This window comes from Stenella coeruleoalba, assembly GCF_951394435.1.
Source record: "Stenella coeruleoalba genome assembly, chromosome: 7".
NCBI lineage: Eukaryota > Metazoa > Chordata > Mammalia > Artiodactyla > Delphinidae > Stenella > Stenella coeruleoalba.
The window spans coordinates 42,576,547-42,591,620 of NC_137153.1; the positions used below are offsets into that span (position 1 = coordinate 42,576,547).

Genomic DNA, 15,074 nt, shown 5'->3' on the forward strand with positions numbered 1-15,074 from the left:
CTATTTCATAGAGCACAAAAGACTGTGTGGCCGGCAGGTCACGGGACTCTAAGGGAGGCGAGGTACCACGCTGCAGCTAAGGAAGAGGTAACTGAGAGGCTGCTGCGATTAGGGCAACACAGAGGGTCAGGCGGGGCGGGGAGGAGGCCAGCAGAGGGAGAAGACTGAGTGGAAAATGAAGCCTGAGAGCTCCCCAGGAGTGGGGAGAGGGTGGCCTGAGGCCCTGGGTCTGGTGTTGGGGGGACCTGGGCTGACTGTGCCCAGCGTGGATTTCGAGTCGGACACCACCTTGCGGGTTGGGAAAAGGAAGTTAATGCCTCCTCTCCACAGTGTCCAGCCCTTGGCGCCAGGGCTCGGCTTCATAGGTTTGGGGAAACGTGCAGCGCTTGTTTGAGATAACCAGCGGTGACTGTGGGGTAAAGGCGTGTTGGGAGGGATTCCTTCCCCGAGCGAGGGTAATCGCCCTCACTTCCGGGTGCCTGCGGATGGGAGGGTGGGGCTCCGAGGTCGGGGGCCAGAACCCAGATTCCTTTGCCCCCAGGTCGCCCACCTCCAGCGACAGTCAAATGGCCCTTGAAAAAGGGCTGGAGGCCGCTGAGCAACTGCCGGGAACTCTACAGCGAGCCCTAAACCCAATCCTTCTGTCCGCACTGCATCTCCGTGGCGACGCGCTACGAAGTGCGGCTGCGCGAGAATGACGGAGCGCGGGCGAAAGGGAGAGGGTGTTTTGGTTCCAGCCGCTCGCCGTCCTTTCCAGACTTGGTCGTCGGAAAGCTTCGGGTTCCTGTCTCCCCTTCCCCTTCCCCTTCCCTTTCCCGGCCCCGGTCCTCCCTCCCTCCCTGCCTCCCTGTTTTTCTACTGCCGCCCGGGGTCCGGGCCATTTTCTGGACCGGGCGCACTACGGTGCGCGGCCCCGGGGCCCAGTATATGACCTGCCGCCTTGCTCCCGCTCGCTTCCCCCGCCCCATGTGGCTGCGGGGCCGCGGCGGCGCTGCCCACTATGGCCCGGAAAGCAGTTAGCAGGAAGCGGAAAGCGCCCGCCTCGCCGGGAGCTGGGAGCGACGCTCAGGGCCCACAGGTGAGGGCTGAGAGGCCGGGCCCCGGGTGATAAGGCCGAGGCACCCAGAGGATAGGGTTCGCAAATCAGGGAACCGGAACGAGGTCCAAGGTCTTGGGGGGACGGGGGGCGGGTGAAGAGCGGAGCCGTGGTCAATAGGATCCGGGCTGGGCCAGCAGGAGTTCACTGAAAAGCAGATAGGCAGCAGGGGTGAGGAACTAAAGGGGAACGTGAAAACGAGACATATTCCGGGGAGGCCTGCAGCCGGGAACGGGGCTTGAGGAGAAAACAAATTGGGTTTCTGAGGAAGGGAAACCGAAGTCGAGGAGAATCGGGAACAAAACCTCCCGTAAAATACCGGGAGAGACCGTGAAGTCCGCCTTCCTGTGGCCCGGGGAAGGGGAAATGATTGCGTCTCTCGTATAGGAATGAGCCTCCCTTTGGATACCCAAGCTCTGAGCTGGGCCTTTTGGCACTTGGACCCCTAGATGAAACAGCAGGTTCCAGGTATCACTCCTGTCCTGCTCTCTGGGTCCCTTCAGACTCAGATTTCCCGTGCCTCCCACCCCGTTGGTGTTTGATTTTTGGAATGCTGTAACTGCTTGGAGCGCAGACCTGGTGACAGGAAGGCGGCCACTGATAGGGCATCCCTGAAAGACCTGGGACCCCAGTTGGGCTCCTTGGGTTGCACCGTCCATGCTTCGCGGGGAGTACAGGCTGAGAGGGAGAAGGGGGTCCATTAGAGATGCAGCCGAGGTCTGTATGTTAATCTCTCGGCCCTTCACTTCCTTCTCTATCAAGGATAGCTTTAAGGTACCTGATTCCTTCACTTATAAAAGGCCTTAGTAAACCTTTCATACTCTTTTCTGCTTACATTCCTTTCCTTTTCAGCCCTTGTTTTCCATAGGTATCACTATGAGCAGTATCTTTTCAATGTTGGAAGAGTTAAACTGGACTTCTAGCTTGACTTTCCTGTTCCATTGTATTTGTATTTCTGTTGTATGTAAATCCTGCAGGTTGAGTTCTTAGTGATTTCTCTAATACAGTAGGATCCCTTATTCTGACAAAGGTAGCCAAAGCAGTGATTTCTAATTTTGCTTTCCACAGTTTGGCTGGGATCACTCACTTCACAAAAGGAAAAGACTCCCCCCAGTGAAGAGATCCTTAGTGTACTACCTGAAGAACCGAGAAGTCAGGCTACAGAATGAAACCAACTACTCTCGAGTGTTGCATGGTTATGCAGCACAGCAACTTCCCAGCCTCCTGAAGGAGAGAGAGTTTCACTTGGGGACACTTAATAAAGTGTTTGCATCTCAGTGGCTGAATCATAGGCAAGTGGTGTGTGGCACAAAATGCAACACGGTAAGTTTCTGGGTGGATGTGAACTATCTCTTAGTTCTGGATATATGGCTCCACATGTCCTAGAATCTCTCACTGCTGGTTTTCCCCTTTAGTTCTTTGGGGGAGGAGATTGCCTTATTCTCCTTTCCATTCCCTCCTATCTGTTCATGACTTCTTCCCTTTTCTATTCCTTTTCCCACTTCCACATTTCTTTTCTGGTAAATCTTCAGAGGAGTCTCTTTCTTTAGGCCTCTTGCCATATGGATATGCCACTGCTTCTTGATTTTTTTCCCCCCGTTTTTATGTTGTCTTTTAAGTCAGAGGCCTCAGAGGAAAGAATGATGGTCTGGGCATCATTCAGGATACAGGATAGTGAAAACCTAGGTGTTGTCTGCTAGGCTAAAGGCATATGTAGAAGTATTTAAACTCGTACTTGGCTAAAGATAGGAATAAGACAAACACTTTCTTTTTAGGGGATAGAATCTAAAGATGTATTTCCTATAAGAAAGGGCAGGGAAGTATGTTCGGTGGTATATTTCAGGATGTATTAAGTTGGCCAAAACGTTCATTCGGGTTTTTCCATAAGATTTTATGAAAGCCCTGAACAAACGTTTTGGCCAACCCAATAAATGTTTGGTCTTTGCAAAGTAGCCTTCTGAAAAGAATTCAGTAGCAAGAAAAATTGAATATGACATGAGTAGGAGAGTATTTTTACGTAGAATGACTTAGAAGATAGTTATAAGTGAATGAAGGGGAAATTTTATCAGTAAATTTAACCAGAACAATTAAAGGCATGGATAAAATATCAATCCATGATTGGATATTGTGGATATGATTAGAACAGAAGAGCACAAATAGCATGATGTCAGAGGAATGGCAAGTGAGAAAAAACAGGGCCTACAGGTGGGAAGTGAATCTTTTTTTTTTTTTTTAAATAAATTTATTTATTTATTTATTTTTGGCTGCTTTGGGTCTTTGTTGCTGTGCGCAGGCTTTCTCTAGTTGCGGCGAGCAGGGGCTACTCTTTCATTGTGGTGCACAGGCTTCTCATTGCGGTGGCTTCTCTTGTTGCGGAGCACGGGCTGTAGGCACGTGGGCTTCAGTAGTTGTGGCACATGGGCTCAGTAGTTGTGGCTCACGGGATTAGTTGCTCTGCACCATGTGGGATCTTCCCAGACCAGGGCTTGAACCCGTGTCCCCTGCATTGGCAGGCTGATTCTTAACCACTGCACCACCAGGGAAGCCCTGGAAAGTGATTCTGATTAACATGTGAGAAAAGATCAGATGTAGGTCCAGCTGCTCTGTTTTCACCTCACCCTGGGTGAATAGACAAGAAATGTCATAATGGCTGGGTGAATTTACCCTGGACAGAAACACATCTTGGATTAATTGAAAGAGAAGATGGTTCTAGATCAAGAAAGTCTTAAGTACTAGGAGAAGTATTTATTTATAAAGGACATAGGCAAAGGTTTAAACATGAGTTTTAAGGAACGATATAATACCATGGTGGTTGAGGCCAAGCTTTCATTTCCTCTTTTGTTGAAGGTTGCTTGTTATAAAGAAGGCTTTCAAAAGTAAATAGTGGTGGCAAGCTCCTACAAAACTTCCTTTTCCTAGTCTCTCAGGTTTAAGAGAACTGTCTTGGTTTAAGAGAACTGTCATCGTTGTCACTTGGATTAGAAAGAGTCTTCCATTTAGAGGAATTCATTTCACACCCCATAACCATACAAACCATCATAGTGTTTTGCCCCAGCAAATGTTGCTGAATTTTAAACTGAATTGATCATCATAATCTCCTGCTTCTTGAATTTATTTACCCTCTTTTGAAGGTGAGAATAATGTTGAGTAGTAATTTAACCTACTCTTGATACGTGCCTTTCTGTCTTCCTGTTTCCTCATGACTTAAAGTATTTAAGTAGAGTCTTGCTTTCTTTTCTTTTTATAATTAGTGTTTTTCTTTGCTTAGCTTTCAGAACCAAAATTGGGAATCAGGAACAGTGTTCTTCTCTGAACTTTGTAATATTTGGCAAATGATTCTCTTATCTGTGCCTTTGTTTTCCCATCTGTAAAATGCAAGTGCTGAGAAGGTAGCTGTATACATCTTGGGAAATATTTCAAGTTAGCAGTATCTTACTTGTTCAGAAATAGTAGTAGTGATAATGAATCCAAAGCCTTTTCCAATGCTCTTGGCACTCCCTGGGACTTCCCTCAGTTTAAAAGGAAAATTACTTAAATAGTTAGCACTATCTTTGGATAATATCTGAAGAGTTTGGGGAGGGAGGAGTTCATGTTGGATTCTCAAGAGTAAATTAAGTTTTAATGTATTGAAATTTTACCATCAGTGAAATGATTTAAATGTATTCAGTAGGAAAGGTATACCACAACTGTTTATATTCTAAAATAATCTTTTTAATATGTATCTGTGGGTTAGAAGTGCTTTTTCTCTTGGCTGCTGTTGGTATTCATGAGCGTTTAACTAAGCGTTTAACTGTTAGCGTTAACTAACAGATGCTAAAAAGTTAGGCCATTTCCGAGTTAACTGACTTGGGGCTATAGTATAGAAACATTTGCTGAGGCAGTGGGTCATCTGTGAAAAAAGCAGTAGAGGTTTTGTAAATTATTCTGTAGCTTGATTGGTGGGGTGGGAATTTCCCTGTGCTATGGGCTAACACTCAAACTAGGGGCAGTCCATTCAACCTCTCTGAATTCCCTGGGCCTAATAAGCACAGGAATAAGATTGCTAGCCTATGTTTTTTGCTTTTTTTTTTGCCGCACCACACAGCTTGCAGGATGTTAGTTCCCTGACCGGGGATCGAACCCATGCCCCCTGCATTGGAAGCTCGGAGTCCTAACCACTGAACTGCCAGGGAATTCCCCAGCCTATGTTTTAATCATTAACAACATTACAACACTCATATTTTTACTAAATTATTTAAAGAAGGAGAGGTAGTATAACCTTAATTGAAATGTGGGTTTGGGAACCAGGATGGGTAGGTATATTTTCCCGGTTTAGTGTTACAAACTCAGGTTATGTACAGAGCCATACAGAAAAGCTAAATAAGAGAAGCTTGCCAGAAAAACGTTTGAAACAAAAAAACATTTAAAGAGAAAATGTTTAGTTTTGTGCTTTCAATCAGTTGAAGTTTGAGAGGGGGTAAAGATTGAAGTTAGTGGTTTAGGATTCACATATGTATAAGGGATTATTAAAATTGTTCTATTACCATGGAGAGAGGGTAGAGAAGTCACTCTTGGGTTCCATAAACCTTCCCTAAAATTGCAAAAATATCATTAGATGTATATTTTCTGAGCGTGATGTGGGAGGGTGGTGTAGGGGAGCAGTCCATAGATTTCATTACATTTTCGGAGGGAACATTGTGAGCCAAAAATGGGTAAGAACCATTGATATTGACAGGGGGGTTAAGAACAGAACCTTGGAGAACACCTACATTTATGGTGCAGGAAGATCTGCTACAGGGGGAGCAGGGAGGTCAGAGGAAAACCAGGAGAGTACCCAAAACAATTCAAGAAAGTGGATATTTTGAGAGGGGTTGGTTTGGGAAGGATGGTGATAGGCAGAGTGATAACGTGTGCAGAGTTTGAGGTTTTTAATTTTAGACAACTCTTATTTCCCATATTTTGACTTTCAAGGACTCACTCACCTATAATAGATAAAATTGCTCCTTGCAGCTAGGGTGAACCTCCACCGCAGGGAACCATGAAGCCACTCAGTAAGAGAGTGTTAGAAAGGATTTGCAAGGGTGATTTGGGGAAAGGCTTAAGTGGATAGGATTTTCACAGGAAAATCTCCTGTGGAATTATTTTCAGCAAGACCCCAAAGCCTAAGTGATAGTACCAGGCTAACTCCTGTTGCCAGAGCTGCTTTTATCTTTCTCACCAATTCCCAAAGTAATGGTCAGAGGTATACTGCTGACTTCACAGGTAGGCTTGGTGGATCACAATGAAGCAGACAAGATGAGGCTTGGGCTGCAATTTGCTGCCAGATGAGAGGAAGAAGCACTTGGAGAAGCCTAATTTGGGGGGTGGGGTGGAATAGTAGTTACCAGGGTTGAGAAAATAGCTATAATATTATAAACTTGAGTTTACATATTCAAACTCCTGAAATCATAAAAGCAGAATATGAAACTCAATTTGAGACACATGGAAACAAACAAAGGAAAAATGTGGGAGTTTTTTTCTGACTGGATTTTTTATTCATTCCTCCTCGTATTACTATTTTATTTTTCCAATGGGGTTACAGCCCTTTAGAAAATGCTTTAAAATGCTTGCAGAATTCCTTGGGTTTGGCCAAGTGTACATCTCGGGTTAACAGCATTCTTCTTTTTTTTTTGGAATTTTATTTTATTTTATTTTTTTTCTGTCTTAGCAGTACACGGGCCTCTCACTGTTGCGGCCCCTCCCGCTGCGGAGCACAGGCTCCGGATGCGCAGGCCCAGCGGCCATGGCTCACGGGCCCAGCCGCTCCGCGGCATGTGGGATCCTCCCGGACCGGGGCACGAACCCATGTCCCCTGCATCGGCAGGCAGACTCTCAACCACTGCACCACCAGGGAAGCCCTTGAATTTTATTTTATTTTTTATACAGCAGGTTCTTATTAGTTCTTTACTTTATACATATTGGTGTATACATGTCAATCCCAATCTCCCAACTCATCTCAGCACATCCCCCCCACCCCACCCCACCCCACTTTCCCCCCTTGGTGTCCATATGATTGTTCTCTACATCTGTGTCTCTATTTCTGCCTTGCAAACCAGTTCACCTGTACCATTTTTCTAGGTTCCACATATATGCGTTAATATACCATATTTGTTTTTCTCTTTCTGACTTACTTTACTCTGTATGACAGTCTCTAGGTCCATCCACGTCTCTACAAATGACCCAATTTCGTTCCTTTTTATGGCTGAGTAATATTCCATTGTATATATATACCACATCTTTATCCATTCGTCCATCAATGGGCATTTAGGTTGCTTCCATGAGCTGGCTCTCGTAAATAGTGCTGCAATGAATTATTGCATGTGTGTGTGTGCATGCAATAGTGGGTGCATGTGTCTTTTTGAATTATTATGGTTTTCTCTGGGTATATGGCCAGTGGTGGGATTGCTGGGTCATATGGTAATTCTATTTTTAGTTATTTAAGGAACCTCCATACAGTTCTCCATAGTGGCTGTATCAATTTACATTCCCACCAACAGTGCAAGAGGGTTCCCTTTTCTCCACACCCTCTCCAGCTTTTGTTGTTTGTAGATTTTCTGATGATACCCATTCTAACAGGTGTGAGGTGATACCTCATTGTAGTTTTGATTTGCATTTCTCTAATAATTAGTGATGTTGAGCAGCTTTTCATGTATTTGTTGGCCAGCTGTATGTCTTCTTTGGAGAAATGTCTATTTAGGTCTTCTGCCCTTTTTTTAAATATAAATTTATTTTATTTATTTATTTTTATTTTTGGCTGTGTTGGGTCTCCGTTGCTGTGCTCCGACTTTCTCTAGTTGCGGCGAGCAGGGGCTACTCTTCATTGTGGTGTGCGGGCTTCTCGTTGTGGTGGCTTCTCTTGTGGAGCACAGGCTCAAGGCACTCGGGCTTCAGTAGTTGTGGCTTGAGGGCTCTATAGAGTGCAGGCTCAGTAGTTGTGGTGCATGGGCTTAGTTGCTCCACGGCATGTGGGATCTTCCCGGACCAGGTCTGAAACCCATGTCCCCTGTATTGGCAGGCAGATTCTTAACTCCTGTGCCACCAGGGAAGCCCTCTGCCCATTTTTTGACAGGGTTGTTTGTTTTTTTAATATTGAGCTGCATAAGCTGTTTATATATTTTAGAGATTAATCCTTTGTCAACAGCATTCTTATCTGTATGATCCTTCTATATTTTGTAGTTAGGATATTAACCTGCTAATTAGGTTTTAGTTTTTTAAATGGCATATGGTTATTCTTTGTCTAGTAAGAAATGTTCACAGTTATCCCAGAATTAGTTTTTATCTTATTTTGAGAATATTTGACTCTTTTGAGAGGAAGATTTTAGATGTGGAAGTGATAGAATTGCTATCTTGGCAAGTTCATTCTGCTGGGCACATGTGCAGAAGTGTTTGTAGATTGAAAATCATTGTGTAAATGCTTCAAAAAGTCTAAAGTACTATGTCAGGTTAATTGATGTTATAAGGCTTTAGGAAGAGGAGCAGTAGGAATAAGTTTATGCCTCTTATATGTGATGGTGCTAGAGTTGGCTGCCCTTTTCTGACTTGTCTTCATCTTGAGAAGGTCTTGCTTGGATTAACGCAGGTATGGGCTCCAGGAATCCTGTTTCATGTAGTGTGTTGCAGACTTTAGTCACCCTCTGTATGTGAGGGAATTAATGGTCAAGAATGTTAGGGTGTGACCCATGTACTTATGATCAGTTCATCTATAGCAAGAGAGACAAGAATATACAATGGACAAAAGACAGTCTCTTCAATGAAAATTGGTGCTGGGAAAACTGGACAGCTACTTGTAAAAGAGTGACATTAGAACATTTTCTCATACCATATACAAAAATAAACTCAAAATGGATTAAAGTCCTAAGTTTAAGACTGGAAACCGTAAAACACCTAGAAGAAAATATAGGCAGAAAACTCTGACATAAATCATAGCAGTATTTTTTGGGTATATCTCCTAAGGGAAAAGAAAAAAAGCATAATAAGCAAATGGGACCCAATTAAAAGCTTTTGCACAGCAAAGGAAAGCATCCACAAAATGAGAAGACAACATACTGAATGAGAAAATATTTGCAAGTGATATAAACAATAAGGGGTTAATACCCCCAATATGTAAACAGTTTATACAACTCAATATCAGAAGAACAAACAACCTGATTAAAAATTGGGCAGGGGCTTCCCTGGTGGTGCAGTGGTTGAGAGTCTGCCTGCCGATGCAGGGGACACGGGTTCATGCCGCGGTCCGGGAAGATCCCACATGCCGTGGAGCAGCTGAGCCCGTGAGCCATGGCCGCTGAGCCTGCGCGTCCGGAGCCTGTGCTCCGCAACGGGAGAAGCCACGACAGTGAGAGGCCCGCGTACCGCAAAAAAAAAAAAAAAAAAAATGGGCCGGGGACTTCTCTGGTGGCGCAGTGGTTAAGAATCCGCCAGCCAATGCAGGGGACACGGGTTCAAGCCCTGGTCGGGGAAGATCCCACATGCCGCAGAGTAGCTAAGCCCATGCACCACAACTACTGAGCCTGCACTCCAGAGCCCGCAAGCCACAACTAGTGAAGCCTGCACACCTGGAGCTCGTGCTCCACAACAAGAGAAGCCACCACAATGAGAAGCCCACGCACTGCAATGAAGAGTAGCCCCCGGTCGCCACAACTAGAGAAAGCCTGCGCACAGCAATGAAGATCCAGCGCAGCCAAAAACAAAATAAATAAAATAAATAAATAAATTTATTTATTAAAAAAAAATTGGGCAGAAGGCCTGAATAGACATTTTTTCAAAGAAGACATACACATGACCAACAGGCATGTGAAAAAATGCTCAATATCCCTAGTCATCAGAGAAGTGCAAATCAAAACCACAGTGAGGTATCACTTTACACTTGTGAGAATGGCTTTTATCAAAAAGACCACAAACAACAAATGTTGGTGAGGATGTGGAGAAAAGAGACCCCTTGTATGCTGTTGGTGGGAATGTAAATTGGTGCAGCCACTATGGAAAACAGCATGGAGGTTCCTCAAAAAACTAAAAGTAAAACTACTATATGATCCAGCAGTTCCACTCCTGGGTATATAGCCAAAGAAAAAGAAAGCAAAAACTCTTAATTCAAAAAGGTAACGTGCACCCTAATGTTCATAGCAGCATTATTTACAATTGCCAAGATATGGACGCAACCTAAATGTCTTAACAACAGATGAACAGATAAGATGTGAGATATACACACACACACACAGACACACACACATACATATATATATATACACATACACTTGCACACAACAATGGAATACTCCTCAACTATAAAAAATGAAATTTTGCCATTTGCGACAACATGGGTGGACCTGGAGGGTATTATGCTTAGTGTAATAAGTTAGAGAAAGACAAATACTGTATGTTATCACTTATATGTGGAATCTAAAAAATAAAATGAATGTATATACAAAACAGAAACTGACTCACAGATATAAAGAATAAACTAGTGGTTTCCAGTGGGGAGAGGGAAGGGGGGGGAGGGGTAAGATAGAGGTTGGGGATTAAGAGATACCAACTACTATGTATAAAATAAATAAGCTACAAGGATATATTGTACGACACAGGGAATATAGCCAATATTTTATAACAACTTTAAATGGAGTATAAGCCATAAAAGTTTTGAATCATTATGTTGTACACCTGAAATGAATATAATATTGTAAATTAGCTATATACTTCAATAAAAATTTAAAAATTAATAAAAAGGGTTAGGGCCGTGCTTCCCAGGTGGCGCAGTGGTTGAGAGTCCGCCTGCCGATGCAGGGGACACAGGTTCGTGCCCCGATCCGGGAAGATCCCACATGCCGCGGAGCCATGGCCGCTGAGCCTGCGCGTCCGGAGCCTGTGCTCTGCAACGGGAGAGGCCACGGCAGTGAGAGGCCCGCGTACCGCAAAAAAAAAAAAAAAAAAAAAGGGTTAGGGCCTGAACAGCAGTCCTATGGAAGGATTCAAGAATTTTAGGGCAGCTTTTCTCAACAAGAATATTGATGGTGTTTTGGTGGTTTCTTCCTTCTCTGGGACTTTACCTCGTATTGCTGGAGATTTCACATTCTTGGCTTCTGCTCCATAGATGCCAGAAGTCCCCCTCTACCCTGCACCCTCAGTTATTGTGACAATCAGGCACATGCATGTGTACACGCAGGCACACATGCATTCATTTTCAAACATTGTGCCCTCAGTTGACAACCACCTCAGAGCTTGAGGCGGGCAGTTTTTCTCTTAAGTGATCTGAGCCCTTTATTTCAGGTATAGTCTGTTGGAAGCTTGGGACGTTGGAGAATGAACATAGGAGTAACATAGTGACTCTTGCACTCCAGGCTTTTTTTCTAGCTGGATCCTTGATAGACATTACAGTCAGAGAAAAAGGTCTTCTCAAGCTCACACATGGACGTTTTTTCTGTTGGAATGGGAGCAGTGCCCGGGTCGGGTTCAAGATGAATGAGAGTTTTTCCTGGTGGTATCTAGGAGTATTGCTTTTTAGCTTGACCTTAAGCAGGATTCTTCATATATTTCCTGGTGTAGAGATAAAAGGGAGAAACTGACCCAGAATTGGCAACCGGGTTCAATCCAGGATTATGGTTGGACTGCAACATTTGGCTTCTTCTTCTTCTTTTTTTTTTTATTAATTTATTTCTGGCTGCGTTGGGTCTTCATTGCTGCGCGCAGGCTTTCTCTAGTTGTAGCAAGTGGGAGCTACCATTGCGGTGCATGGGCTTCTCATTGGGGTGGCTTCTCTTGTTTCAGAGCACGGGCTCTAGGCACACGGGCTCAGTAGCTGTGGCTCGCGGGCTCTAGAGCGCAGGCTCAGTAGTTGTGGCACACGGGCTTAGTTGCTCCGCAGCATGTGGGATCTTCTTGGACCAGGGCTCGAACCCATGTCCCCTGCATTGGCAGGGGGATTCTTAACCGCTGCGCCACCAGGGAAGTCCCAACATTCAGCTACTTAAACTGCTGATTCCACTTGAATGCCCTTATATGCCTTTGGATCCTTGGAGGCCATCAGTCCCTCTCACTTGTAGGTGGGGATGTTTTCATCAGGACAGTTTTTGAATGTGAGAAGAAATGGAGTAATATTTCTGCATTTCATTGGCTAGAATGTAGTGGGACAACTTTGTGTTTTGTGTCTGCTTTTACTAAATTTATAACCGTTTATTGAGTTTTTCCCATGTGTAGCAAGACACTGCTTCATGTGGGGTTGCAGTGATATAGAAACAAATCTCAGACAGAGCTGGAAGGGACTGTAACCACTGGCCTCCACTTTGTTTTAGAGTTGAAGAAACAGACCCAAAGGGAGAAAAGTTATTTGCCTGAGATTCTATAATGAGTTAAGTTTGGGTCCTAATTTTCCTTATTCCTTGTCAGAATTCTTTATGTTATGCCAAGTACTCCTCAAACTTTCACTGCAATACCCGTAATGGCAGAGGACTGCCTGACCTCTGCTTAGCTTGGCTGGGATACAATACATAGCTGTGTGCAGAGTTAATAACAACATAGATGCCTCATTAGACGCGCCAACCAGGAGTGCTCCCGAGAGGAAGTCATTCCTAGCTAGGGTATTCAGAGAGGATTTGCTAGAGGAGGAAGAGTCTTCAACTGTGGGAAGGAAGCAGGGATGTCCATTCCATAGCAGAGTCAGGAATATACAAGGAATGTTGAGCAACTCTGGATAGACCCATTTGGCTGATGCTGGGAAGAAACAAGGGAGAGTGACTCAAGTCGCTGGGGATTTGGTTGACAAGACTAACTGAATCTCCTGTAGGTAACTTTTTTTTTTTCTTTTCCTTCTGACTCATGTCTAGCCTTTAATAATGAATAATCCTGTTCATCACCTTTCTCATCTGGAGAATTGAGTCACATGCTTCGCCGCATGGCCCCTGGTGAATTTATGGCCTCTTCCTGCAGCCCTGTAGACTTGGAGGATGGGGAAACGTGGGTAGCTGAGAGCAGAGGTTTGCTGGGAGGTGCCTGGCAGGCTAACTACCTGCTGAAAGTTAGTAATGAGGTAGTCTGGTTACTTGATTTGGTTCCTGTTTTCCTTGGGCTCTTCCTTTAGTCTTCTTTTGCCAGTCAGCCTTCTTCTAAATTGATGTATATTTGATTTCTGATTGCTTAGGCCTTTGTTTCGTAAGCATGACTCAGGAACTGTCTGCATCACAATCACTTGAGGTATGTGTTTAAAATGCAAGTTTCCTGGTCCCCACTCCAGTACTGATTCAGGATTTTTCCTTCTGTGAAACCTAGGAATTGGAATTTTAAACAAGCTCTCAGGCAATTTTTATATGAATCACTGGCTTAGACTTTATGCTGTATAGCAGTAATTTTTTTGTCACCTTATTAAATCTAGACCATTCATTTGAATTCTCCTTGTATTTTCTAAACCACACTCAGGGCATAGGTGGAACATCATGTTTAATGGATCTGAAAGAATTTTCTTGTAGGCATCTTGGTTAATATCTGTTCAGCAACCAGTAGTATGTAATCAGATCTTATTTCTGCACTTTGAGGAAGCCCTTGACAAATAATTATTTTCCTTATATGCCAGTTCTGGTCTCAACAGACAAAGCAAGAAATTTGCCCATTCTTTTTTTGTGTGTGTGTGGCTGCGTTGGGTTTTTGTTGCTGCGCGTGGGCTTTCTCTAGTAGCAGCGAGCGGGGGCTACTCTTCATTGCGGTGTGTGGGCTTCTCATTGCGGTGGCTTCTCTTGTTGTGGAGCACGGGCTCTAGGCGCGCAGGTTTCAGTAGTTGTGGCACGCAGGCTTCAGTAGTTGTGGCATGCAGACTTCAGTAGTGTGGCTTGCGGGTTCTAGAACGCAGACTCAGTAGTTGTGGCGCATGGGCTTAGTTGCTCCACAGCATGTGGGATCTTCCTGGCCCAGGGCTCGAACCCCTGTCCCCTGCATTGGCAGGCAGATTCTTAACCACTGTGCCACCAGGGGAGACCCTGCCCATTCTTTTTTTAAGTCAGATCTTAGCTTAAGTCATTACTTTCCAATTTTTTGGTCTCTTTACTAGAAGAGTTATAGTAAACAAGTCAGAAATATCAACAAGTTTAAGTCATTTTGTATTGTGTATTTGGATTCAGAGAATCATGGGTTGAATCTGGGCTCCATTTCTTACTAGCTTTGTACCCTTGGACAAGCCAGGTAATTTCTCCTTAGCCTTTCCTTCACCTTTAAAATAAATGGAGTGGGGACTTCCCTGGTGGTCCAGTGGTTAAGACTCCACGCTCCCAGTGCAGGGGGCCCGAGTTTGATCCCTCGTCAGGGAGCTAGATCCCACATGCATGCCGCAACTAAGAGTCCGCGTGCCACAACGAAGATCCTACATGCAGCAACGAAGATACCACGTGCCTCAACTAAGACCCAGTGCAGCCAAATAAGTAAATAAATACATATTTAAAAAATAATAATAATAATGGAGTGAGTAGTATCTGCCTAGCTCAGTCATGAAGAAAATTAAATAAGATGTTGGTTAGCTCGGTGCCTAGAACATGTACTTAGTAAATTGTTGATGTAATTAATGGCAGTGGAGGAGGAAGTGGTAACAGTAGCTTGATGGTTCTAGCCTCTAGGTGTATTTCTGGCCAAATTCAGGTACATAAGATAAGATAAGAAGTGACCATTTTTCTACCCTGTAAATTGGTTATTTTCTGTATGTCAGTCACATCCCAAGGAGCTTAAACATTTAAAAATAATTCATTTAGATATAATTTATATAAGAAAAAATACAATTAGGAAATTATAGTTAATTTCATCATAAAAGGGATATAGATAAAAGCAAAATATTTTTCTGTATACAAATTAAAGTGTAAACCAGTTCTGATAAGGATGTGGTGGAACAGGTCATATATTTATTGTCACTAAAACCCTTTTTTGAAAGTAATTTGGCATTATGTTTCAAAGACCTGGGGTGTATTGTTTGTTGAATGAAGAGCCTAATAAG

General features: G+C 43.9%; 1 protein-coding gene across 1 annotated transcript in view; it reads left to right on the top strand.

Annotated features, from left to right (window-relative positions):
* Positions 1 to 242: 242 nt before the first annotated feature.
* Positions 243 to 15,074, top strand: part of DCAF12 (DDB1 and CUL4 associated factor 12) — a 42,735-nt gene continuing 27,903 nt past the window's right edge. The window contains exons 1-2 of the mRNA XM_079927373.1: positions 243 to 1,078; positions 2,165 to 2,419. Of these exons, the coding sequence (XP_079783499.1) occupies positions 1,001 to 1,078; positions 2,165 to 2,419 (333 nt within the window). The 5' untranslated portion in view covers positions 243 to 1,000. The remainder of the gene's footprint in view (positions 1,079 to 2,164; positions 2,420 to 15,074) is intronic.